A 26,457-nucleotide genomic window follows, 5' to 3' on the forward strand; every position below is an offset into this window, starting at 1 on the left:
CGCGCCGGAAGTGCCTCGCGACGCGGGGCCGCCACCGCCGCCGGGCCGAGGGAGGGCCGCGCAACCGCCGCCTGCGCGCCGGCTGCCCCTCGGCTCCTGGGAGCCGCGGCGCTACGGGCCTGGCGAGCACTCGGGCGGGCGCCGAGTAGGCTGGGCCCCGGCGCAGTGGCCTAGCCTGGACCGCAAGGCCGAAGCCGCCTCCGGGCCGCGTCCCGGTGTTTCGGGTTGTGTAACCTTGGCCAAAATGCTTAAGCTTTTTCCCTGGCTGCCAAATGGGGCCGATCGTCTGACCTGCTGCCTCCGGAACTTGAGGGATCAGATCAAATAACCCTTTCCTGGCACTCGTCTGCCGCTGTGAATGAATCACGGGCTCCTGTAATCACCGTTAGGAGAGATTGTTAAACTCGTACAGGGTTGGATGTTTTAAAGTTACTGAATACTTACTGGACCCCTACTACTCAATCAAGACATGCTAAGTTAGCTTGCCATTCTTGTTCATTTATGTGTTTACTTAACTATTTCTGGGTCTCCTCTTCCCAGTCATAAATACCTCTTGGAGTGTAAGCTCCTCGGAGCAGAGATCCTGTTTCCATATTTCCTGTACCTAGAACAGTGCCAGATCCGTAGTAGACACTGAAACAAAAAATCTTTAAAAAAAAAATATATACGAATGTGGCACCACCATTTACACAGGCCACTAAGCCAAAAATCTCGAACTTGTCAGATTGTCTCTTCTCAGCCATCAGCAGTCAACAAGTTCTAGCATTTGGTCTCTTAAAAGTGGTTCAAGAGTTTATTTTTCCTCTCCTTCCTCTGCCAGTACCAACCAGTCTTCCGTATCACTATGTATTGCAAGAGTCTCACAAGAAGATATCCATCACTGACTGATCTTCCTCCCGTTTAACATCCCCAACAGGTGCCAGGGTGATGTTTTCTTTATTCTAAAAAGAAACCAGATTATATCGCTCACTCCCTTGCTTAAAACAGTTCTTCAATGTTAGGTAAATAAATCATGGAGTCACCACGAAGGCTTTCATCTGCCAGGCACTATTCTGAACGATATTGGCTCATTTAATTCTCACAGAAACCCTATGCAGCAGATACGGTGAAAATGTTCCTGTTACAGATGAGGTAACTGCAGCACAGAGAGCTTGAGTGGCTTGCTGAAACACCAGACCCACTCAGTCTGGCTCCATAATAGGTCTTTTTGCTGGTAATGATTTACCAACTATACAGCCACTTCAAAAAAAGGAAATAGGTAAGTACTGGCATGGAATGATAACCAAGAGGTTCTGTTAAATTTTCAAGTTGAAGAAAATAAGAGTTTAACTTCATTTTATATGGCAATATGTTAGTCTGCCCATAGAAAACAATCTGAAAGATTACAACAAACCATTATCAGTGGTTAACTTTCTACTTTGTACATGCCTATAAATGTTTGGTTATTTTTTACAGTGAGCATGTGCTAACTATGTAATCAGAAAAAAAGTTCCCTGCTAAAGGATAAAGTCCAAATTTTTGCCTATTTTATCCCTAATTTATTTCCCTAACTTTACCTTCCACCAATTTCTATGCTCTGCATTCACCCATATATATTTTTACACCTCTGTGCCTTTGCTCTTTATACTCCCTTTATCTGGAATGCTCTGCTTCACCTTGTGCCTTAGATATTATCCTTTCAGACCTAGCTGATGATCACCTCCTCAGTGAAACCTTGCATGATCCCTTGGGAAATGGAGCATTCCTTCTTTGGGATTTCAATAGCATTTGGCGTGTTGTGTTGTAATTATCTATTCACATTTCCTCTTCTACACTGCATTCGGACCTTTTTGATTGCAGGGACTATGATTTGTTTGTCTTTATATCTGTCCCAGCTGCTGAGATAGTGCTTGTCACATCATAGGTATTCAACTCTTTGCTGAATGAATGAAGACATTAACAAGTGAAAAGTCAAATAGCATAGCAAGATTTGAAGAATGCTTTCTAGATAGTGTAAGAAACATCACAAAGCAGTACATGATTAATTGCTGAATGAATCATACACCAGTAATTGCTGTAGAAATCAGAGGAGGCATCTTATACATCTTTGTATATCCTCCCGAGCACCTAGCAGGGTGACTTGCTCATAGTGAAAGCTCAGTCAATTCTGTGAATGAATAATCACTGCTCTTGAATGAAGTGATGATGTGCAATTGAAGAACAAGCCGTGTAAGTGCTACATTAAGATGAATGTGTAGTTTCTTAAGTATCCATCACCATCCTCCACAGATTTGAGGTAGTATGCATGTGGCGGGTGTTTTGGGGAGGACTGGGTTGGCAAATGCTTGGAGGTAGGGAGGACACAAGAAAAAGTATATTCATTTAGGGAGGATAGATTAAAACCAGGAAACTACACACACAACAAAGAACAGGCATGACAGTGTACTTTTAAAAAGGAACACAAAAGCTGGCCAACTGTGCAAATGGTCAACAGGCAGTAAAAGCAATGGGCAATGAGAGAAGTGGAAAGAAACCCTATTTCAGAGGAGTATTTGGGAAAATTTAATGGATGGAAGAGCAGGTAGAGCCATTAATTCAACGATTATTTATCAAGCCTCTACTATGTACCAGGCACTCTGGTAGGTACTAGGGGAATTATGCTGATAAATGGCATTAGGTGATACAAGTCTGACAGCAGTAGGTGTGGAAAGAAGGAAAGGGAGATAAAGTAACTGATTAGAGTAAAAGAAGTGTGGCTTCAAAGATCCTAGGTGCCTGATGACCTCAACAGGACAAAACAGGGCTCAGGTCACCATCAAAATTAGGGTTGTTTCACTAAACTGGGGAGTGAAAAACATTAACATACCTAATTTCACCACTTATTTCATCTGGGTGAATGACCTCATTCCCTGACACCAAAAAGGATGGCAGCGGTGGGGAGGAAATGCCAGTGAAAGGAGATCCCACCTCCCCCAGTGGCTATTCAGCCTCTTTCTATGGTAGCTCTAATAAGACTCCATTTTGGTTAAAGAGCTTATGACCAGCAAGCAATCCAGAAAACCAAAATGTCAGTCTTCTATTTTCATTCTGGGTAAACATGATCATCAAAACTATTAGGTATGGGTGCTAGGCACAGTGGCTCACCCCTGTAATCCCAGTACTTTGGGAGGCCGAGGTGGGCAGACTGCTTGAGCTCAGGAGTTCAAGACCAACCTGGACAACAGAGTGACACCTCCGTCTCTTCAAAAAATACAAAAAAAAAAAAGTATCTGGGCATGCTGGCACGTGCCTGTGGTCCCAGCTCCTCAGGAGGCTGAGGTAGGAAGATGGCTTGAACCTGGGAGGTGGAGGTTGCAGTGAGCTGATTGTGCCACTGCACTCCAGCCTGGGTGACAGAGCCAGACCCTGTCTCAAAAAAAAAAAAAAAAGTATTAGGGTATGGATTGACCACATATCTTCTGATTTCTATCATCAGCTACTTTTTCTTTGAAATTCTATTTCTTCCTTCTACTTTGTTATGTTTGTCTTGCCAGTTATGTACTTCAGCAGGGTGGGTGACAGTTCATCTATTGCTATTTGCCATTTTCCACCTCCACCGTTTCTGTTCTGGCCGTAATGTTCTAGACACAGATCTTCATGATTGCTCTGAGTTCTTTCTTTAGGAAGCCATTACTGAGAACATTTAGTTCTTGGACTGAAGAGCAACTAAGGCCATTAGTTTCTTTGTGTGGTTCCTCTTTCACTGTCTCTCAGTTTTTTAACTGATATAACAGTGAGACAGAGCAAGGAACAGCAGGTGCCACATAATAAAAAGAGCCTTGCCAATTAGGTGGTGATGCCACTAAGGCTGTCTCCCTGCTTCTTCCGACAAAGCGATTCCACACCCTCTTTCTAAGACTTAGACTTAACAGAGTTGAAGAGACCTAGACTGTTACCAAAGACACAACTCTCCACTTCGTAGGTGATGAAACATAGAACAAGGTAGTCAAGTTATGTGAACTCGTCAAGTAAGTAGCACACCAAAATAAAAGACCAGGTTTCTTGGCTTCCAAAACAATCTCTTCCCTATACCATGCTAACTCTTACTGCAGAGATAGCAAAGACATTTTATCCTAAATGGGCTTTGGCGACTAGCCTAAATATTAAATTTGAACTCAATTGAACATAGACACAAACAATGGTCACCAAGTCCCAGAACGGATTGTGTGAGCTCTTTGAGGCGTTCATCCAACGTTGTTTCGGAGAAATCTCTATTTCAATCTATTCCTGTACATTAGTTATTGAAAAACAATAGACAACCGCAAAAACAAGTTGACCTTTTTGTGTTCCTTGATCCTGGTCACAAAGGGCCCTCGTGACTGGACCTCATGCCAAACAACTCGTTACAAAAAGAGCTAGGGTTCCAGACTGCGCCGAAGCTTCATGAGACCTCTCCTTGTCTGCATGGACGAGTGGCCGACTCTGGAGCCCAGGCTGTTGCTTCCCAGTCTGGTGGTGAATCCTCCATAGTCTGGTGAGTGTAAATACATATATATATCTTTTCCCTTCTCCCTTCCCGTTGCAATTTGCTTATTATATCATTTGCTTATTGTATCATTTGCTTATATCTGCACTGCCATTTGGGATAAAGCTTGTTTACCCTTAAAGGTATTGTGTGTGTGTCTCCTCCCCGCGCGCATTTCCCACACAGAACACCTAAGAACCTATTTTTTATGATTTTTACGAGAAATGAATTCCAAGTTGTGCCTCAGAATTCAGAATATATCTTTCAACCTCCTACTCATCCCCTCACCACCCTGGTGAACACAGTGTCTGGCCAGCAGGAATGAATGAAGACTATTTTATGTTCTTAATAACTTGCTTGGAAATGAACAGAGCGCAATTTATCAAACCAAAGCAAATATTTATACAGGCAGATCCCTTAAAATTGAGGATTAATGCTTAGGAAGAATTTTTTAGAATTTTCCAAATTAACCACTTGTCTTTCTCAGAAATAAATCTGTTACTGATGCTTCCTCCACCAACCAGCTGCAAAACCACACACTATTCTTTGAAGGAGCAACACAGAAAACCAACTTACTTCCTGGGGCATTTGGGAGAGGAATCTAAAAATCCTAGTGATATGGCAATGACTAGAACCTTTTTTTTTTTGTAACAACAAAGCTAAAAGGGGATGTGTAACTTAGCTTGACTTGTAAAAATATTCGTAGAAGTCATCTATATTTTACCACTTTGTGTAACTAAGGCAGAGCATTAGAGATTATTCACATCATTAAATATGTCCAGTTAAATTATTAGATTACAACACCAACCTCTTGTTCATAGTCTCTCAGTCTTCAGCTGGGCACGGGGGCTCACGCCTGTAATGCCACCACTTTGGGATGCTGAGACGGGCGGATCACTTGAGGTCAGGAGTTTGAGACCAACCTGGGCAACATGGTGAAACCCCGTCTCTACTAAAAATACAAAAATTAGCTAGGCGGGGTGGCAGGTGCCTATAATCCCAGCCACTCGGGAGGCTGAGGCGGGAGAATCACTGGAACCCAAGAGGTGGAAATTGCAGTAAGCCAAGATGGCACCACTGCACTCCAGCCTGGGTGACAAGAGCAAAACTCTTGTCTCAAAAAAAAAAAAAAAAAAAATAGTCTCTCAGTCTTCATACTTTGTTGCTTAGTTGGATTATCTGCTCCTAGGTTTTAATATAAGATGAAATAAAAGTGCTGGCCTAGGAATTGGAGGCCAATTTACCTTAGGGGCAAAGGCAATGGTGGTGAATATACCCAACAGCTTCACTTTCTATGGAGCCAGCTTGTAAAATCTTGGGCAAGGATGGTGGCAGCAGAGCTGTCTGCCTAAGCATCATGTAGAAAACTTTTTAATGGTTTCTTTGGACCCTAGCTTGCAGTGTCATTTCTGCTCCTCATTGTATTGGAAATCCATGGTTTTGTTACATAATGTACTCCTAAAAATGTATACACATGTGTTGAGTATGTGGAAGTTGAATATATTTATGTTATAAATGAGCAGTTCTGTTTCTGGAAAATGAAAATTTTCACCTCATCACTATAGACATTCTTTGATAACACAGTCCCAGTGTTTCATCCAAATTATTTCATTTTCTTCTTTTACATATAACCAACCATTTTGGATGTTAAAGGAACAACCAGTGAGGGCTTAAGATCTGCTGCTTTTGACTTGGCACTCCTGATCAGTTCCATCCGTGTCTCAAGTGTATCACATTCATGAGACAAGGCTTCTCATCAGCAATTTCAATTTTATGTTTTCTACTTATTTTTATATAAGAATACAATGCAACAAAATATTCATATATTGCACAAACAGTGATGTGCATACAAAGATGCTAACAACATTGGCTGGTAATAGGCTTTACCATGTTACGATCTAAATGCTTGTTCATCAGAGAATGTACAAAATTCTAAGTTTGGCATCCAAAAGGGGGCTTACAGTTATTGAATATTTTTCCCAGCCCTATTTTAAATCAAATTCAAGTTTGCCTATGATGAAGACTGTCTATAAGTAACAGGGCAAGCATACCAACATCAAAATTCTTCTTATCTCACGTGCCCCTATTTCTCCCAAATAAGTGACAAGGAGAGTAAAAGGATCACTGAGAGAACATTTGAAGAATGCTACTAAGTGCCAGGTCCTGTACAAGGTAATTAATTACTACAAACACTCTCGTGATGGACATGGCCAATAGTGTATTTTGTCAAAAAACAAAAACAAAACCCAAGATTCCAGAAGCTGTTTCTGACAAGAAGTCCTTGTTTCAGTACTCTTCAGTATGAGTCCTTATTTGCAGGACTGAGGAATGAAATTGAGAAAGAACCTTTAATCATTAGAAAAGGACCCAATAAAACTATACTTAAATGGATCATTAATGTGGATTTTTTTACATTCGTGTGGGATAGAGAATAATCCCATGGGAAACAAACACATTTTGAATATTTTTTAAAGAAATAGTTCTGATTCTAATTTTACTGTATGTTTAGGCATCATTAAGGACCTCTGATTTGAAGGTAGATTTATGTGCCAGGGACTCCAAATTCATGACATGTTTTAAGGCTCCATATTCCATGCAAAAATGGACTTACTGAGCATGGTGGTAATAATAAGTATGTAAAAAATAGATAACTACAGTCGTACTTTGGTATCCATGGGGGATTGGTTCCAGGATCCCCCAATATCAAAATCCACAAATGCTCAAGTCCCATATATAAAATGGCATAGTATTTGCATATAACCTATGCACATCCTCCTGTATGCTTTAAATCATTTCTAGATTTCTTATAATATCTAATACAATGCCTACACATCATTTCATTTACATGAATTCAACATAGTTCTTGGCATGCAGCAAATTCAAGTTTTGCTTTTTGAAACTTTGTAGATTTTTTTTCAAATATTTTTGATCCAAGGTTGGTTGAATCCACGGACACAGAACCCATGGATTTGAAAGGCTGACTGTATTTCTATTTTAGGTTTGTTTTTCCTCCTCAGAACCCTCAACGAAGAAAAAGTCAAAGGTCCTCCTCTCTCTATGACCAGAAATAAAACCTATAAAGGAAATAGAGCACTAAGTGGGGTCCCTGGAATCCCCAGCTTCTGGTTTCCAGCCACTTCTAGATGTTCTCTGGAAACATAACTGCGTTGAAACCATACTGAAGTATAAATTCCCAAATTGGAAAGAAAACAAACAAACTTGGTAGTCTCATGCCTGGGAGATACAGAAGATGGAAAATTCTGGAAGACCAATAGGCACTGATGAATTTCTACATCTGGGCATTTCTTGAGGGAGAGAGGGCCTGGCTATTTGGAGATGGAAAATGTGGTGACCTAGAATGAGCAGGCCCAGTCTAGACTAACCTCTTTATTTAACCAACTGAATAGTCTTGGTTCCAGACTTCTGTGGAACCTCAGATTTGCCTTCTGTATAAGAGGAGTTTGTACTAATCCCTCTAGTCTTTTTCAGTTTGTTGTGTGTGACCAGCCCTAGCACTTAAATACCCTGCTGAATATACAGAAAAGTAGAAGAATTATTTTAAAATTAGGTCACTTATCTTACTTGAATACTACAAGTCTTACACTATAACCTCTTCTAGAAATGAGGCTGAACTAGCAAATACATAAAGACTAATATAAGTGCATTTCAGTAAAATCACTGGTGAAGTACATTTATGATCATTCTTTTTAGGCTTCTGATATGGCAAATTAGAGGTAAGTATTTCGATTAAGGCTTCATCCTTTTGGCAAACAAGTATATGGTTCGATATACTTGGTGATGGTGAATGAAGCCCTTAGTTTTTCACTTCTTCGTGCCTTAATAAAATCTTCGAGGCAAGCCCAAACCAGCAGGGCTGCAGCATTATCAGCAATGAGAATGGATCTTAAGGTCAACAGTCATGCTATAAAACTCAACATGAAGACATCATTAACAGGCTGAAGACTGTGAGTCTTAAAGTCCTGAAGTAGGCAGGTTTTAGGAGGTGGAATCAGCGTCCTCTGGGTGGAACAGGTGGAGGAGGATGGAAGGTCTCCCTGGTCGGAGGCCTAAAATGAAAGATAAGGCAACTCTATTTAAAAACTAATTTGATTAAACAGTTCTTAGGAATGCACAATTTGTTGCAAACTTGGTATACTATGCAAAGGACACAATCCTCAATGAGACGGGACACACATATGAATGTATGAGTGACATGCATGCTAGCTGTGGCTTGCAATCCTGGCGGCACATTAGAAACACCAGTGGAGCTTTTAAAAATACCAATTCCAAGGATCCATCCCAGACCCATTGCATTCTAAGCTCTAGAGGATAGGACTCAAGCCGCAAAGCTTTTGAATAGTTTCCCTCCCCAAACAGCTGTCCTCACCAACCCTTTCATTATCTGATGTTTTGCCATCTTGGGGCCTTGCTGACCCTGGAGAGACTGCCCCTCCCAGGGTAAGCTAAAATTCCTAGAAACAGCAAACAAGCTACTTGCCTTCCAGTGCTAAATATACCTTTCGTATGCAAACCAACCAGTCCAGATGCATGCCCCAACCACCTCCTCTATGGGGCTTTCACACTCCATTTTATGGGGCCACCATCCACTTGCCCTTATCACCCTAGGGCCAGGTACCAGACGACTAGAGTCAGCCCTTATGCCTCAGAGCCAATGAAATTATTCAAACTAGCCAATTCTAAATCTTACCCAGGCTCACCTGTTTTGTCCCATGGAAACCACAATAAAAGCTCTTGTCCACATTTTCCCCTGCTCCTCTGCCTCCTCACTGGCCCTGATGCTTCCCCATGTAGCCCCCTATGGGTTGATGTACCCCTGTTTTGGGATCTGTGAGTATAACAAACTGTCTTTTCAGTGGCAGTTGTCTCCTGAGCTGTTGACTTTGCCATACCTAAATAATAATAAAACCTAGGTTTTAAAACACCAGCAATTCTAATAGCCACTTGGGAGACACACTGTAGTAGGGAGATTTTTTGAGAGAGGAATTGGAATTTCCAAAGCCTGCTTCTCATGACTGCTTCCTCATGAGATAACTGTTATCTCAACTGTTATCCCAACTCTGCATCTGCCTTCCTAGAAACTTCCCTCCATGTTATTCTGTATGGTTTTTGAACAGTCTTAAATGACATTCCAGGTAGACTAGGGTGAGTCTATTCACAGACAGGTTCAAGGATTACAGATGGCATTTCCACGTGTGTACTGTAAAACCAATATTTAATTCCCTTGGAAGCAAGTCAATAAGTCAAGAAAAAGAGCTTTGTTAGGTGCTATAATTGAACTGTGCCACCCTGGAGTTGCATACTTGAGGATTGATTGAATCAAAGAGTAAATATGTACTAAATGTCTCTTGAATGCAAGGTTTGTGTAGGTCAAGGAAATGACAACTGAGTTGGGAAAAGAGGGGCTGCCTCAGGAGCAAGAGAGGGAGGCAGGAGCAGAAAATAAGAATCACAGACAACCTTGGGAGGTCCCGCCCTAGTCCCAGGATTAGATGGTTTTGTATGGTTGTCACTGAGTGACTGAGCTTTATACCATGAAAAAAAAAAGATGGCCTCCTTCTATCTCTTCAGCCTGCCCTGTGAGTTTGGGGTTATAGGAGAAAGCCAAAGGGCATGATACCACTTTTACCTGAGCAAATTTAGCCTGCCCACCTCTCTGCCTTCTTTCTTTCCTTCCTTCCTTCCTTCCTTCCTTCCTTCCTTCCTTCCTTCCTTCCTTCCCTCCCTCCCTCTCTCTCTCTCTCTCTCTCTTTCTTTCCTTTCAACAAACACTAATTTACTTTATATCCACTCCTGGGTATGGGATATAACAGCAAGTAAAGTGGTCATGGATTAGGCCCTCAAGATGATGCAAGTGTGTGGATGAGACGGACAATAGGCAAAAAATCAGTAAACTCTACAGAGCAATTTGATAAGGGAGGTTCAGAACCTATAGGAACATATAGCATAGACATTTATGCATATATCTCTGTGTGTGCAAGTTCAACGCCTCTGCAATTGTTTTCTCATCTGCCAAACAGAGGTACTGATCCCTACGTTGGAGTACCATGTGAGGCTTGGAGATGACAGTAGGAAAGTAGGTAGCAGTTTCTGGCTTGGAGTAGGCACACAACAAGTAAAGCTAATAATATGATAATGATGATTAAAGATCTATTCTGAAATATGTTCCCCAGGTATGCCCCATGAGCCTTACATTTTATCTTCTATCACAAAGACAACCATGATTTCCTCCCAGCCCCTCTTCCTCTTTCTGCTGCCACACTGTGCAGTTGGGGTGGGCCTATGGGCATACCCTCTCTAGGTTTCATTCTGAGGAACAACTCCAGCTAAAGATTGGAAGCTGCATCTCAAGGAAACTTATTTATAATCGCAGACCTATAATTATAGTGGGTTTTTTTGTTTTGTTTTGTTTTGTTTTGAGACATGGACTCACTCTGTCATCCAGGCTGGAATGCAATGGCGCAATCACAGCTTACTACAGCCTCAACCTCCCAGGCTCAAGCAATTTGCCCACCTCAGCCTCTCGAGTACCTGAGACTACAGGCACACACCACCACACCTGGCTAATTTTGTTTGTTTGTTTGTTTTGTAGAGATGGGGTTTTGCCAAGTTGCCCAGGCTGGTCTCAAACTCCTGAGCTCAAGGAATCCCTCCCTCCCTGCCTCGGCCTCCTAAAGTGCTGGGATTACAGGCATGAGCCACTGTGCCTGGCCAAGAGTGTGAAGTTTCTTTCACTCATCTATAACCCCCCTGCATACGGTGGTAGATGACTTGATGGCTACTTTTTTTAAGAGCTCCGGAAGTCCAACCCAAACAGTACCAATCTATCCTTCCATCCATTCACTTAACACAGTGAGTACCTTTTAAGTTCCTAGTATGTGCCAGTTACTCTGCCAGGCACTAGGGATAGGAGAAAAAAAATTAAAAGTCAAAAATGGTGTCTCACAGGTTCGCCATTCATTGAGGAGACACATCTACACAAGGGTCGCAACACAGAGTGTATTATTAGAGTATAGAATATAATAGAAGTGCTTGGGAAACCAAAAGAAGATTCACTCTGCATGGGAACATTAGGGAGGGCTTCACAGAGGAGGTGATGTTTGAACTGAGTCCTAAAGGATGTATAGGAATTTTCTAAGCGAGAGTAGAAGGGAGTAGGAAGACAGCATTCCAGGCAAAAGGAACAGACTGGGCAAAGAAACAGTACAGAGTGGCAGAGCTCACTGGGAATGCTGAAGTGGCAGATCATCGGTGAATACAGGAGAGGGGTAGGCCTTGAGCTAGGCAGAGCCAAAGAATGCTGAAATACACAGAATTAAACGTGAAGGCTTTTATGCCAGGCAATGGCATCATCAGCTATTCCTGTTCTAGAAAGGGCACTCTGGCTGCAATGTGGAGGAGGGAGTGACTGGTGGAAGGGAGGTAAGTGTGGGCCTTCAAGAATGAACTTAGGCACTAGCAGATGGAAAGGAGGGTGGATCTGACAGCTGAAAGAGCAACAGAACAGACAGAGCATGAAGACACACTGGATATGAGAGCTGTGAGGGGGGCAGGGATCAAGGATGACTCCCAGGTTTGGGGCTTGGGGAAGGGAGAGAATGGTCCCACTATCTCAGGCTGGGAACTCATGAGAAGAAGGCAGTTTGGGGTAGAGAATGGTAGGTGGGCTGATGAGTTCAGTTTTGCACAGGCTATGTTTGAGATATTGGTGGGGTCCCTGAATGAAGATCCCCAGTCAACTGCAGGAAAGAGAAGGCTGAGATGGAGATGGAGACTTGGGGTCTTTGTCTGCTGGTGGCAATTCAAGCTCTGGGACAGCATGTAGAGTGAGCAGAGGCAAGGACCAGAACCGGGATGGAGTGGGATGGAGGCTGTACTACCAGTGCTGTTTGGTTTGGGCCAGGGGTTAGCAGGGAGGTTAGAACACGGGCAGAGAAGAGATGCTGATGCCCAGATCTGACAGTGGAGTCTAGGACACCAAGGCCAGCCTTCAATCCTGTCTGTATGCAGGTCAAACATTGAAGTCATTCTGGAGAGAGTCCCATTTTATTATCTGCTCAAATATCCCTGTATTTTATTGTGAAAATTGCATACTCACACATCTTTTTTCACACCAAAAATGCACCCAAACCCCAAGTTCTATCAATTACAAACTGCTTCGTAAACATTGTTTCTTTAGCAAAAAATGTTTTCCTCCTTTTCTCTCCCCATCTCTATCACAACATGCTTCCAGACTCCCCAAACAACTCAACCACCATCTCTTTTTACACATTTACATGCTTCCTAGTTTCTATCCTTTAATTTTTGGAAACTGTTTCCCCGGTTGTCTTCTCTTTCTCTTCTGTTAACAAAATCCCACCGAAACCTTGTAGCTAAAGTTTTAAACTTGACAACTCTTTTATCTTGGTACAATTAGACAACTGCTTCCAAAGTCCTCACCTTCAGGAATAAAAGGCCTTGGATCTTGAACCTCCTCCCCTAATACTTAGACTTTCTTGGAGAGGTATAAAACAATGCCTATGAGATGAAGTCTGGCAGGTTTGCCACACACAGCAAGTCTCAGCCCAATCTCAAGCCCCAGTTTCTACATCTGCAAAATGGGATAACACTAAATACCTACGTCTTAGGATTGTGGAGAGAATTAAACAGGATAATGCATTTAGTATGTTTAACAGAATACCTGCCACATAGTAAGTCTCAATAAATAACAGCATTTATCACCATCACTGCTCTTGGTAAGCCCTCCAATCACCAACTATGTGATAATTTTCAAGCAACAGAGCACAGTGCAAATTCAGGGGATGGGACTAGATTATTGCTAAGCTTCCTTCCAGGACTAATATTCTAATCCGTGCCTTCCAGTCTACACCAGGAAAGCATGCCCGGTGGGTGTGGCACAGCTTCGGCCTGGGCGATGTTTGAGTAGCAAGTGCCAACACACAAATGTTGCTGGGAGCGCATGAGAAAGTGATAAATAGCAAAGGGAGAAATGGAAAGATCCTTAGCACAGAGCCAGCCTCTCTTTCCAGAACACCAGAAGAAAGACCTCCTTGTTGCACTTTCTCAACAAATTCCACTGATGAGCTTCATCTAAAAGTTTCAAAATGCAAAAATCAAAACAAAACAAAACCCTGGTTGAAGAAAAGCTTCCTCCTTCCTTATGCCCCATTAACACATGAACATTTTATTTTAAACATCGAAGAGTTAACTCCTCAGACAAGCCTTGGCTTTTATTCCCAAGGGCTCCTTTCTGCATCTGTGGACACACAGCTAGCTGTGACCACTTTTTCCGTTACTCCACAAGACCGAACCATAAAAAGGTTCCTACCAGAGGCCCAAGTATCATATAAACAAAGGCATACATCAAAATCTAGTAAATTAGTCAAATTCTTTAGTCTAATGCTCATCTCCAAATCTCTAGATATTAACTACTCTCCTGTATAAAAAAAAAGATCACTTATATTGCTGAGTTCTTACTATAGGCCAAGAACTCAATGCTTATGTTTCTGCAGAAAGTTCTGCTATTATCCTCATTTTATAGACAAGGAAATTGAGGCTGGGCATGGTGGCTCATGTCTGTAATCCCAGTACTTTGGGAGGCTGAGGCGAGCAGATTACCTGAGGTCAGGAGTTCGAGGCCAGCCTGGTCAACATGGCGAAACCCTGTCTCTACTAAAAACACAAAAATTAGCCAGGCGTGGTGGCAGGTACCTGTAATCCCAGCTACTCGGAAGGCTGAGGCAGGAGAATCACTTGAACCCAGGAGGCGGAGGTTGCAGTGAGCCGAGATTACACCACTGCACTCCAGCCTGGGTAACAGAACAAGAATCTATCTCAAAAAAAAAAGGAAATTGAAATACATGAAAGTTAAATAGTTCTTGCAAGTTTGCAAATAGCTGCTGGAGACTTGACCTCAGGTAGGGGGGCTCTAGAGTCAGGCTTCCCACCACCATACGATGTAGCCTGTCACCTGCATTTTCATTTCCAATTCCTTCATATTTTCTGTTCCCTAAAAGGCACTGTCCCTACAGTCCAGCCAAGGGAATTAGTTATTGAAGAGTTGAATTCTAGCCAAACTGATAAAAACAATTTTAAAAGTTGACATTTTTCAATGTATTTCATTTATGAAACATTGCGTTTGCTATTTAAAGTATTTGCAACTAAATAATGCATCACTTAAATTAATGAAGGGTCCACATTGAAATGTGTCCAATGGAGCAGGCATTTCAATTAGCTCTGTACTTATTCTTTTTTTTGAGACAGTTTCTCTCTGTCACCCAGGCTAGAGTGCAGTGGCATGATCTCGGCTCACTGCAACCTCTGCCTCCCGGGTTCAAGCAATTCTCCTGCCTAAGCCTCCTGAGTAGCTGGGACTATAGGCGTGTGCCATCATGCTCGGCTAATTTTTTGTATTTTTAGTAGAGATGGGGTATCACCATGTTAGCCAGGATGGTCTCGATCTCTGGACCCTGTGATCCGCCCGCCTTGGCCTCCCAAAGTGCTGGAATTACAGGCATGAGCCACTGCGCCCAGCTCTGTGCTTATTCTTTAGTCATCTTAGGTGTTTCCGAGTCCTATTCTCCCCTAGGATTCAGAGATAAGGGAAAAATTTCATATCAGTTTTGATGTTACCTCTGTGACGCAGCTCTCGGAGGCACCCTGGGGGGTCTCTCGAGGGACATGGTGGGTGTCCCATCCACTTGTGGGGGGCCTGGACTGCGACTTCTGGTAACCTCAGGGACTTCATTATCCTACAGCAAACAAGATGAGAAAGAAAGGCGAAAACTACATTCAGCAACCAGCATAGCTGGACAACCGTAACTCAAAAGCCCCTTGGTCCTCCTTAGGCTGGGGCTGAAGGTTGTTTGCAAATTGATAATCAACCCAGCCATACCTGGCAGCTTTCCATTTCTTCCTGAAGTCACTGAGGAAGACAATCTGGCCCCAATGATCATTAATTGCCTGAATTCTAATTCCTTGCTACTCAAAGTGTGCTCTGTGGCCGGTCAGCATCAGCATCAGGTGGAAGCTTATTAGAAATGCCCACCCAAGGACTCTTCTCAGAAGGCTTCAGAGTTGGCAGTGACCCATGTGGCCCCTCCTGCTTGTCCCAGCCACTGGTCCCTGGATCAAGCTAGACACATGTCCCAAATTGGGCCAACTTGGAATGGGGCCTCAACCTAAAGCAGCAACTTACTCCCTGCTCGGAGGCCTAATGGACTCAGGGGACTGTGGAGAAGCAGAAGGCAGAGGTGTGAGGGGAAAGAAAGCAGATGTGCACAGAGAAGCAGAGACCAAAGAGCTTTTGGGCCTGGGATACACAGAACAGTGACTCCGGCTCCCTCTGGCAGGTCCTGCAGCTCCTAATCCAGACCCAGAGCATGGCCCCTAACCCTGGATCCCCTGAGACTCACCTGCTCCTTCCCACAGATGCCCCTTTCGGTTTCACTAGTAAGAGTGGATTTCCAGCTGTCTATTTCCTTCCTTCCTTTCTTTCCTTCTTTTCTATTTATTGAGGTGAAGTTAACATAAACTTAACCATTTTAACGTGGACAATTCGGTGGCATTGAGTGTATTTACAATGTTGTGCAGCCTCTATCTAGTCTTAAAAAGTTTTTATCACCCCAAAAAGAAACCCTGTGTGATGGTGAATACTGACTGTCAACTTGATTGGATTGAAGGATGCAAAGTATTGATCCTGGGTGTGTCTGTGAGGGTGTTGCCAAAGGAGATTAACATTCGAGTCAGTGGGCTGGGGAAGGCAGACCCACCCTTAATCTGCGTGGGCACCATCTAGTCAGCTGCCAGCCAATATAAAGCAGGAAGAAAAATGTGAAAAGCAGAGACTGGCTTAGCCTCCCAGCCTACATCTTTCTCCCATGCTGCGTGCTTCCTGCCCTCAAACACTGGACTCCAAGTTCTCCAGTTTTGGGGACTCAGACTGGCTTCCTTGCTCCTCAGCTTGCAGGTGGCCTCTTGTGGGACTCTGTGATTGTGTGAGTTAATACGACTTAATACACACACACACACACACACACACACACACACACCACATATATATATATGTTCTGTCCCTCTAGAGAACCCTAATACACCTGTCCCCATTAAGCAGTTTCTTCCCATTCCTCCTCCCTCCAGCCGCTGGCAACCACCAATCTTCAAACTGTCTCTGTGGATTTGCCCACTCTGGAATTTCATATAAATGGAATCCTATAATATATGACCTTTTGTGCCTGGCTCCTTTCACCTGGGTTTCTATCTCTTGCGATGAAACGACCCCTAGGACAGGATAGGTGGGGTGGAGTCCCAGCTCTCACCTCGTTGTCCCCTTCCATCCCGCTGCTCACACTGAGGAGGCTCCGGGTGCTGGAGCGGTTACTTGTGCTACCTAAAGGGTAGAAAGAAAATCAGCCGGATTGAGGATTCTTTCAGGCTAAAATAAAATAGAGAACTCTAGAACTTATTTAGTTTTACTGATATAAATAATACATAAGCTGTAAGTATGGGGTTCTTCAAACTTTGGCCATCTTATACTTCTTGTTTTCTTAGAGACAAGGTCTTGCTGGAGTGCAGTGGCATGATCACAGCTTATGGTAGCCTCAAACTCCTGGACACAAAAGATCCTCCTGCCTTAGCCCCCTAAGTAGCTGGGACTACAGGTGTGTGCCACCACACCTAGCCAAATTTTTTTTTTTTGTAGCAACAAGATCTCACTCTGTTGCACAGGCTGGTCTTCAACTCTTGGGCTCAAGCGATCCTCCTGCCTCAGCCTCTCAAAGTGCTAGAATTACAAGTGTGAACCACTATGTCCAGCCTTCTACCATTTTATTAGAGTTCAGTTTTTCTTTCAGCATGAAACAAAATTATTCACTTTTTGATGACTAACTTTGGCATTACTGCTACCATTGACTGAGGGCTTTGAAAATGTGATTGCCATTTAACCCCTATGAAAATCCTGTTTGATATTAGTGCTCCAATTTGAAGGACAAGACAGCAAAGGTATTCTGATTCTCAGCTCTTCAGTGGTATTTCTAAAATCTGCAAACTAACTTTGTTGCTGCAGTTTTTTACTTAGGAATTCTAGCAAACAGGTATGTATCACCCATGCAGACACGCCTTGTAATAAGGGGCCAGACCCTTTGACACAAAACAAAATGCAAAGTACACACTCAAAAGTATAATTTTTTTTTCCCCGAGACTGAGTTTTGCTTTGTTACCCAGGCTGGAGTGCAGTGGCACGATCTCGGCTCAGTGCAACCTCCACCTCCCAGGTTCAAGGGATTCTCCTGCCTCAGCCTCCCAAGTAGCTGGGACTACAGGCACGTGCCACCACGCCTGGCTAATTTTTGTATTTTTAGTAGAGACAGCATTTCATCATGTTGGCCAGGCTGGTCTCAAACTCCTGACCTCATGATCCGTCCACCTCGGCCTCCCAAAGAGCTGGGATTACAGGTGTGAGCTACCATGCCCGGCCCTCAGAAGTATAATTTATGTTCATGGTCAGAATTATGACTGTGAGTTTAGGCACTCAAGGCTTTTCAGTTGGGAATTTATCACCTGTATCATTAGAATAGCATCATCCAATAGAACTTTCAGGGCATCTTTTACTGTGTTATCCAATATGGTAGCAAGTGGGAAACATGGCTAGTGCAACCAAGGAAATGAATTTTAAATTTTATTTAGTTGTAATTAACTTAAAAATGTAAATAACCACGTGTGGCCAGTGGCTACCATACTGGACAGCACAGCATTAGAATAAAGCCCAGCACATGGTGATCTAGCAGAGAAGAAGAAAAAATAAGAGTTAACAAAAATAAGGAGATCTTAACTTTAATTTTCCAATATTCTCACTAACAACATAGTCAAGATCTTAGGTTTGCTGAATTTCCACTTCAAATAGCTCCTGGTCATGTAAGTTTATAGGTAGTCAAAAAATAGTTTTGACTGCATTCTGGTATCAACTTTGACCGAATTAATTTACATGTTAGCTTGAATAGAGCAGGTTAAGATTATAATTTTGAATTCTTTTTTGGGGACAGATTTTTAAATAAAATAATACGTCAAAATGTTTCTATAATCCAGGGGATGCAGAAATTGTTTATTAAGGAACATGAGCCGGGTGCGGTGGCTCACGCCTATAATCCCTACACTTTGGGAGGCTGAGGCGGGTGGATCACGAGGTCAGCAGTTTAAGACCAGCCTGGCCAAGATGGTGAAACCCCGTATCTACTAAATATACAAAAATTAGCTGGGCGTGGTCGCGGGTGCCTGTAATTCCAGCTACTTGGGAGACTGAGGCAGAGAACTGCTTGAACCCGGGAGGCAGAGATTGCAGTGAGCCAATATCATGCCACTGCACTTCAGCCTGGGCGACAGAGTGAGACTCCGTCTCAAAAACAAAAACAAAAACAAAAAGGAACATGTGATCCTGTCCCTTTCTACTCGTTACCCATACACAACACTGTTCAAGGACCAGGCTGTCTTTTTCTCCCTACTCTTCCCAGCCCACTCCTGTCCACAAGTCTAAAACCTCCTCAGTCTCCAAGGCTCAGGACAAATGCTATCAAAACCTCCCCACATTCCCCCAACTAAAAGTAGCCCCTCAGGCCCACGGGCCCCCATCCCTCTGTGGCTAAGCCTCCCCATGCCATTCCTCATTGTTCATCACATTCCCTTACGATGAGCCATAATCCTTTTGAAGGTTATCTACTAGCAAGAAGTCATAAAGCTGCCACAGGCACCAGCTCCATGACTCCGGAAACTCATACCAATCAGTTCCCACTGTCCCTTCTGCTGGCATTCTTAAATCTTCAACCCCAATGTTTGGCTCTGAACCTTGGCCCTGGCCCTCCTCCTCTCCAGGCTGATGACTTACTTGCCCAAATCCCCTCTAGGCTGCACAGTTGTTAGGAGACTCTGGCCCTAGCTCCCATTATCTTCACACTTGCCAGGGGGAAGGGGGGCAGTGCCCACCCCTTGGTAGGCTTCTACCATCAGGGGAGAAGTATCGGACAAGCATCTAACACCATGCTACTCTTGTACTTTCTCTCCTCCATTACAAGCCTCCTAAAGACAGGCTCTGGTTCCTTTTCATCTTTGGTTCTCTAGCATACAGTCTAGCTCAGTATACACAGAGCTGTCCTCAGTATTTGGTGGATCAATGAGTGAGAGAAAAAAATGACCACATAAAAGTATAATATGATTCTTAAGAAACTTGGTTACACTTGAAACTAGCATCTGTTTTAAAAAAGAAAGAAAGAAAAAAGAAACTTGGGCCAGACAACCTAGGAGGTCAACAGCCGTTCTGTTATGAAATTTTTGTTCTCTTAAACATAACACTAATATCTGGTGCTTGAATTTTTAGTTATAACCAGATTTAACCTGCAACTGTTTTTCTGTGGTTCCCAAGAGATGACAGCTGCACCATAATAAAAACAGTGCTTTTTTTAGGGTGTGATTCAGGGGGTTAAGGGGCAGTTGGTAGATAAGCTGGGCCATCCTCACTCTCCCTCTCTGCCATGGGAACTATTTCTATTTGGAAGGCAGTACACCCCCACAGTTGAAAGCATAGGAAGACATAGATGTGAATTCCAGACCCCCTGCTTGCTTGCCAAGAGACTTGGGGCAAGTTGCCTACCCTTTCTGCTCCATTTTCTTATCTAGAAACTCACAGCACTGTTGTATAAAATGAACCCGAAAATATGGTGACATGCTTGGCACAGGGCATGCAAAGAGAAAGCATTTGATTAATGGAAGCAGCTATCTATACCATTATCCATTTCAAGATGGTAGACTAACCACCAGTGACCCCCTAGTCAACCCCCCGCCCAGGATCCACACCTTTGTATGCTCCTGCCCCCTGCCACACTCTAGCTTAGCCATGTGACCTGCTTTGGCCAATATGGCATTAGCAAGTGTGATGCAAGCCAAAGCTTGATAGGCACTAGCAAACTGGAGCTTTTCCTTTTGGCCTATTCCCTCTCCAGATCTTGTTGCCATATAAAAGGCTATGAATTAAAGGCCACGTGTAGAGAGGCCCCGGAGGATGAGAGGTTTCCTTGGATGTTCCAGCCCAAGCAGGGCTTACTGCTGAATGCTGGCTCATGAATGATCCCAGCCGATGCCACAGAGGAAAGATGAACCACCGTCCCCCACTGAGTCCTGTTTAAGTTGTAGGATAAGGCATAAATAAAGGGTTGTTTTAAGCCACTACATTTTGGCATGGTTTATTGCATGGCAAGAGATAACAGAAAGTGTATAACAGGGGCCGGGTGCAGACTACAGCCACAAAGTAGAGTAAAATCCATTGGTCTGTCATTTAGTAACATTTTCTAACCAGATGAGCCAGCCAACCCTGGGCACTAAACCACTGCACAAGGGGAAAAGTACAGTTTATTCTTCCCATCTTCTCCTCACCCCAGGCTATCCCCCAAAAAACATATACACAAAATCTATTCAATTACTCTGAACCTGAAATTAGTGCATTTCTCTTGTTAAATTTCCAGCTGTCACTCTCCTTCCCCACCCTGGGATGCACTGTTCTCACCCTGAGAGGGTTCTACCACTTCTCTCCTCCTCCACAGGTCTGAGAGACAGAGATAGCCACCTGTCCCTTGCTCCTTCTGCCACCTGTGATCCCTGAGGACATCTCTCCCATTCCTGAACTTGTCAGAATTCTCAAATTGCCCCCAGTGGGCTTTGCATACAAATGATCACCCCCATTATGTAAGAGGAAGTTTTCTCCTCTGTCCAGACTAGACTTCCCAGGCAGTCACGTGATAGGCTGTGGGTCTGTTTTGACAGGTAATGAGGGCAGAGACATTCACCTGAAAGAGAAAGGAGCTAGGATCTACTCGCACCTTTGCCATTCACTGGCTATGTAACCTTGGGCAAAATTCTCTCTCTTTCCGGGTCACAAATACCCCATCTATAAAGGATGAAGGAAAACTAGCTCAGAGGTTCTTGACCTAAGTCCATGGGTGGGCAAAATTGTGTGTGTGTGCCCACAGACACATGCATACACCTGTGCATGTATCTGGGGGACACAGCCAAAGTATGTATCAGATTCTCAAGGGGCTTTGTGATGCAGAAAAGATTAAGAACCCCCGGGGTTAGATAACGTTCCTGCTCCAACATGCGTTATGGGGTTCTCTGCCCGACATTTATGGAGATATGAGTCCTGAAATTCAGCTGTTCTCTGGCTCTTTTATTGCTTTCCTAGCTGTTTTATTAGCACTGAAATGTATGAAAGAAGAGAAACTCAATCTATGTGGCTTGTGAAGCCAATGTGTCTGGAGTCAGGTAACACTGCCCTGGATACGGGAACAAAGCCCTCGGCTCCTGCCTGGTGCATCAGGCTGTATTGTCTGTGCAATCAGACGACTATTGAAGCTTTCCAGCTAAAAGGAAGGCATTTCCTAATTAGATCCTCAACCTGCCTGTAAAGTTGGAATGTTCAAATTTGAGTTCATTATTTTCTTTTTCTCTTCTTTCTTTTTATTTTACTTGAGTCCATTGTTTTCTGATATTTCTGACTCTGTGCCCTTTCCTTTGCTTTATCATAGTTGAGGAAGCAGCAAAGAATGGTGGCTAAGAGCCTTGGCTCTGTATCCAGAATGAGTTCAAATTCCGGCTATTCCACATTAGCTATTTAACCTAGGCCAGAGCACTAAGCCTCTTGCTTCCTCCTCAGTAAACAAAGATGACAGTCCCTATTTCATAGAGCTTCAGTGAGAATTAAATTAGATAATCTATAAAGAGGCTTAGAATATAGTAAATGCTCAATAAATGTTACCTATTAGTATTAGGTTTTGATATTTAGAAAAGGGCTAGAGTAATAATTATCATGTAACTAGGTTTCATGGGATACAAAGCAAACCTCATAGTCAAACAGTAACTCGGCCCCACCTTTTATACCTCTCAAACCCAAACCAGGCCCCACTGGAGATCTCCTGGGCTCTTAAGAGGATGTTTCCTAAGGTCCAAGGGTGCCAGCTGGAGCCCAGTCAAGAAGACCCCACCCCCGCACCCCCAGCTGCTCACTTGCTGTGCTGGAGGTGCTGTCTGTTTTCCAGTCTCCTCGTCTCAGCTCCGTCCTGGGGGGAATGACACTTTTCCTGGGGCCACTCTCATAGACTCCAAACTCCACTTTTGCAGGCAGGTGCTGTGAGTGCCGAATTGGGACCGTGATCTCCAAGTCTGGAATTGGAGGAAAGAGGGATAAGCTGTCAAGATACCAGACTGTCACCTGCCAAGCTGCTCAGCAGCTTCCCTCCACCTGCCTCTCTCACAGGAGCCTGCATGGGAAGGGGAAGGGGAAGGGAAAAGACGATGGGAGAGGGAGGGGCCCTGGGTTGGTGGCCCCCTCCCTTTCAGCACTGAAACTACTGAATCCTGTGTGGCTGTCACTGAGAGACTGAAGAGAGGAATAGAATAATGTGAGAAAGGGACAGAGAAGCGCTTCTGCATCAGGGAGCGGAAAGAACAAACCATAAGAGAAAGGTTTGGGCTCTTAGCCCTGCCACTTAGCATCTGTGGAACTCCAGCAAGACAGTTCTCCTCTCTGAATCACTCCCCTTATCTGAGGAGGGGTATGTCCATCCTTGACTGTAATAACAGGCTGCCCTATGCACCAAGCAGAGTTCTGAGAGCTATGGTATTTTTCATTCATTTAACCCCCACAACACCCAAGAAATAAATATTATTATCATCAATGCCAGCAGAAACTAAGGTACAGAGAAGTGATGTAGCATGTCCTGTCAAACAGCTGGTAAGTGGCAGAGCTGGGATTTGAACCCAGGCTCCGGAGTCCAGGCTCTTAACCACTGCTTGTACAGCCTCTTGCTCTCTGCACAAGGAACGGATGGTGGGTGGGTGGGTGTGGGCTGGGTGGCCCACACACACAGTAATGACCCCGAAAGCTAATGAAAGGAGGTCCTTCAGGCCTATGAAAGATTTTGTGACTTGCAAGGCCCATGGGGTAAAGAGAGCTGATGCCTTTGTCGAGCAAAGCACTGACCTGACCTCCTTACTGGCTTAGCCCTACCCAGAGGTTGTCTCTGTTCCTCCCTACATTTCCAATGCTGGGTTCTAGGAGAAGAAAACAGTAACTCTGATGAGTAGAAAAAAAGTCTGGGGGCAGCAGCACCAACTTCCTCCTGAAGGCAAGATGTGCTCCTGCCTCAAGACTCCCCCGGCTGCCTGGGACCTTCTCAAGCCCAGAGGCAGGGTTTATACAGCGGTGGCTGTACAAACTTGGGTAGAAGAGGTGTTAGCTTTCGGGACATGTGCTTTTATCTTCTGGTACCACTTCCTCCTCCACCTCTACCCTTCTAGGGGACAGGCGTGGCAGGAAGTTCAGAGAGTCCAGGGGCAGAGGTGGCTCCACCTACCAAAGCCAGAAATCTGGCAGGGTGAATGGATAAACTGGAACAGGATGAAGGAGCAGCGAGAGGACAGGGCACACCAAGTCCCCCAGAACATTCTGCACAGAGAATGATCAGAGTGGATTGTTGGCTTGCACAGGCACCAGCCTTCCTCATCTGGAGACTCTGGCTCCAGGTGTAGTGTATGGTCCAAGTGTCCAACCAACTTCCTAGAGTTTTGTGTAATCCAGGTCTTTTTCACATGCTGGGGCTCTCTTGGCTACAACCATGCCGTGGAAGCACACACCCCAGCTTGGAGCTACTTGGGCAAAAATAGCCAGGGGCACTCACTCTCACATGGGTGGCCCCCACAGTATCTTAGAGACCAAACGAGTGTCAGTCTTTTTTTTTTCTTCCTGCTCTGACTTAGATTTTTAAAAATCATTGTTTGTTTGAGAAGGAATCTCGCTCTGTCGCCAGGCTGGAGTGCAGTGGTGCCATCTTGGCTCACTTCAACCTCTGCCTCCTGGGTTCAAGCAATTCTCCTGCCTCAGCCTCCCGAGTAGCTGGGACTACAGGCACGCGCCACCACGCCCAGCTCATTTTTGCATTTTTAGTAGAGACGGGGTTTCACCATGTTGGCCAGGATGGTCTCAATCTCTTGACCTCATGATCCACCCATCTCAGCCTCCCAAAGTGCTGGGATTAGGTGTGAGCCACCGCACCCAGCCAAAAATCACTTTTTTAAAAGGGAGATTCCGGTCTGCTTAATTAACTTCGAGGAGGCAATTTTTTAACCTCAACTAGTTCTATAAAGAAGGAAAGTAAAATACACAGGAAAAAATAGGGAGTCAAAAGTTCAAAAAATCAGGTAGAACCAGTCCGAATGTTTATAAAATCCTGATATTCTTTGAATAAAGGTACAATGCTAGGAATAGTTATCATGATTATATTGCATAGTGCTTTCCCAAAGTGCATTTATATGCATTATTATACCTCCTTTAAACTTCATGACTTCTCCATTAAGTAGATAAGTCAGGTTATAGCCCCCAGTGAGGAAACTGAGGCACAGAGTGGTTAAAGGAATTGGATCATAAAGTGATTCAGTGACAAAGCAGGAATCAGAACCCAAGTTTCCTGGGACCCGGTTAGCTCCTCTACGTCCTGCTCCACAGGACACACCCAGAACACAAATATTGATTACCTTCTCTGTGAGGCCATGGCTCTCACCAGCCCTTCTCTAATTTCCTACGCCATCAACGCTATGAACCAGCCCAGTAAGAGCAAACAAACCCCTGGGGTTGGAGAAAAACGGGCAAGTTATTAAGAACAGTCTTAATTTTTAATTCTCTTTGGCATTCTAACCCAAATTAAAGATTACTATTTTTTCCCTAAGGCAAACGAAGTTCTCAAATGAATAGTCAGTCATTGTGTTTAGAATGGGTTACATTCTTAGAAAAGATCCTTTAAGCACAAACATTATTCATCAACCCTAATTTTCCTATAATGTTATCGTGTGTCAATAATATGTCATATTTACTCAACCATAAATGATGCCTTCTCTTTGGCAAATGCTGCCCTTCAACCTCAGCATGCAGTACAGGGTCCAACTTCTAATTGCCTGAGGCTGTTTCTCGTAGCAGAATGATGAGTGCCCCTCCCCAAGCAGGCCTCCATCAAAGGCTGATGGGGGCTGGTGTATAAATGTCCCAGCTGTCTCGTTGCTCAGGTGGGTGTTCTCCACTGATTCCTCCCTGTCTCACTTCTCCATCCCCTACCACTTTCCCTGGGATCACCTCCCACACCAGCTATTTGCTCTCAAATCCTTATCAGGGGAGAAAAGTTCTAGAAATGCAAGTGGTAATGCTGGCACAACACTGTGAATGTACTTTATGCCACTAAATTGTATATATATATATATATATATATTTTTTTTTTTTTTTTTTTTGAGACAGAGTCTCGCACTGTCGCCCACGCTGGAGTGCAGTGGTGCGATCTTGGCTCACTGCAACCTCCACCTCCCAGGTTCAAGCGATTCTCCTGCCTCAGCCTCCTGAGTAGCTGGGACTAGAGGCACTTGCCACCACACCCAGCTAATTTTTGTATTTTTCGTAGAGACAAGGTTTTGCCATGTTAGCCAGGCTGCTCTCGAACTCCTGGCCTCAAGTGATCCTCCCACTTCAGCCTCCCAAAGTGCCGGGATTACAGGTGTGAGACACTGCACCCAGCCTGAATTATGCACTTAAAAATGGTTCAAATGGTAAATTTTATGTTAGGCATATTTTATTACAATAAGCACCACAAACAAGGAGGCCCTTGGGGCTGTCAGGCAGAACGTTCTCCCATATAGATTGCTTGCCGTCCCCGGTCATTCTTGTTTCGTATCAAATTATATACAGTTTAATCTCTCAATAGTTATGACATTGATTAAAGCCCCTGATATAAGAAGTACAAATACTTAACACCCCTCTCCCCAAAATATCCTTGTCAGAGGGTCTGCTTCTTGGAGAGTGGGGGATGGGGGCTGGAGATGGGCAAACTAAGCCATGCTCTTTTGGAAAAATGTAGACACTGACCATTCTAATTTAGACT

The 26,457-nt window shown here is 44.0% G+C and overlaps 1 protein-coding gene and 1 long non-coding RNA gene across 3 annotated transcripts in view; one reads left to right on the plus strand and one right to left on the minus strand.

Moving 5' to 3' along the window:
• Positions 1-25,260, plus strand: LOC107966805 (uncharacterized). Its single transcript, XR_008537466.2, has 3 exons — positions 1-1,258; positions 4,327-4,492; positions 22,658-25,260. It is a non-coding gene; the product is annotated as an uncharacterized LOC107966805 (long non-coding RNA).
• PIK3AP1 (phosphoinositide-3-kinase adaptor protein 1) overlaps positions 6,234-26,457 on the minus strand; it is a 126,749-nt gene continuing 106,525 nt past the window's right edge. For both annotated transcript variants that reach the window (XM_507955.8, XM_016919002.4), the window contains 4 exons: positions 22,544-22,699; positions 16,819-16,889; positions 15,134-15,252; positions 6,234-8,550 (listed from right to left, as the gene is read on the minus strand). In XM_507955.8, coding sequence (XP_507955.2) covers positions 8,493-8,550; positions 15,134-15,252; positions 16,819-16,889; positions 22,544-22,699 — 404 coding nt within the window. In that variant the 3' untranslated portion in view covers positions 6,234-8,492. The remainder of the gene's footprint in view (positions 8,551-15,133; positions 15,253-16,818; positions 16,890-22,543; positions 22,700-26,457) is intronic.

Source organism: Pan troglodytes, chromosome 8 (genome assembly GCF_028858775.2).
Source record: "Pan troglodytes isolate AG18354 chromosome 8, NHGRI_mPanTro3-v2.0_pri, whole genome shotgun sequence".
Lineage (NCBI taxonomy): Eukaryota > Metazoa > Chordata > Mammalia > Primates > Hominidae > Pan > Pan troglodytes.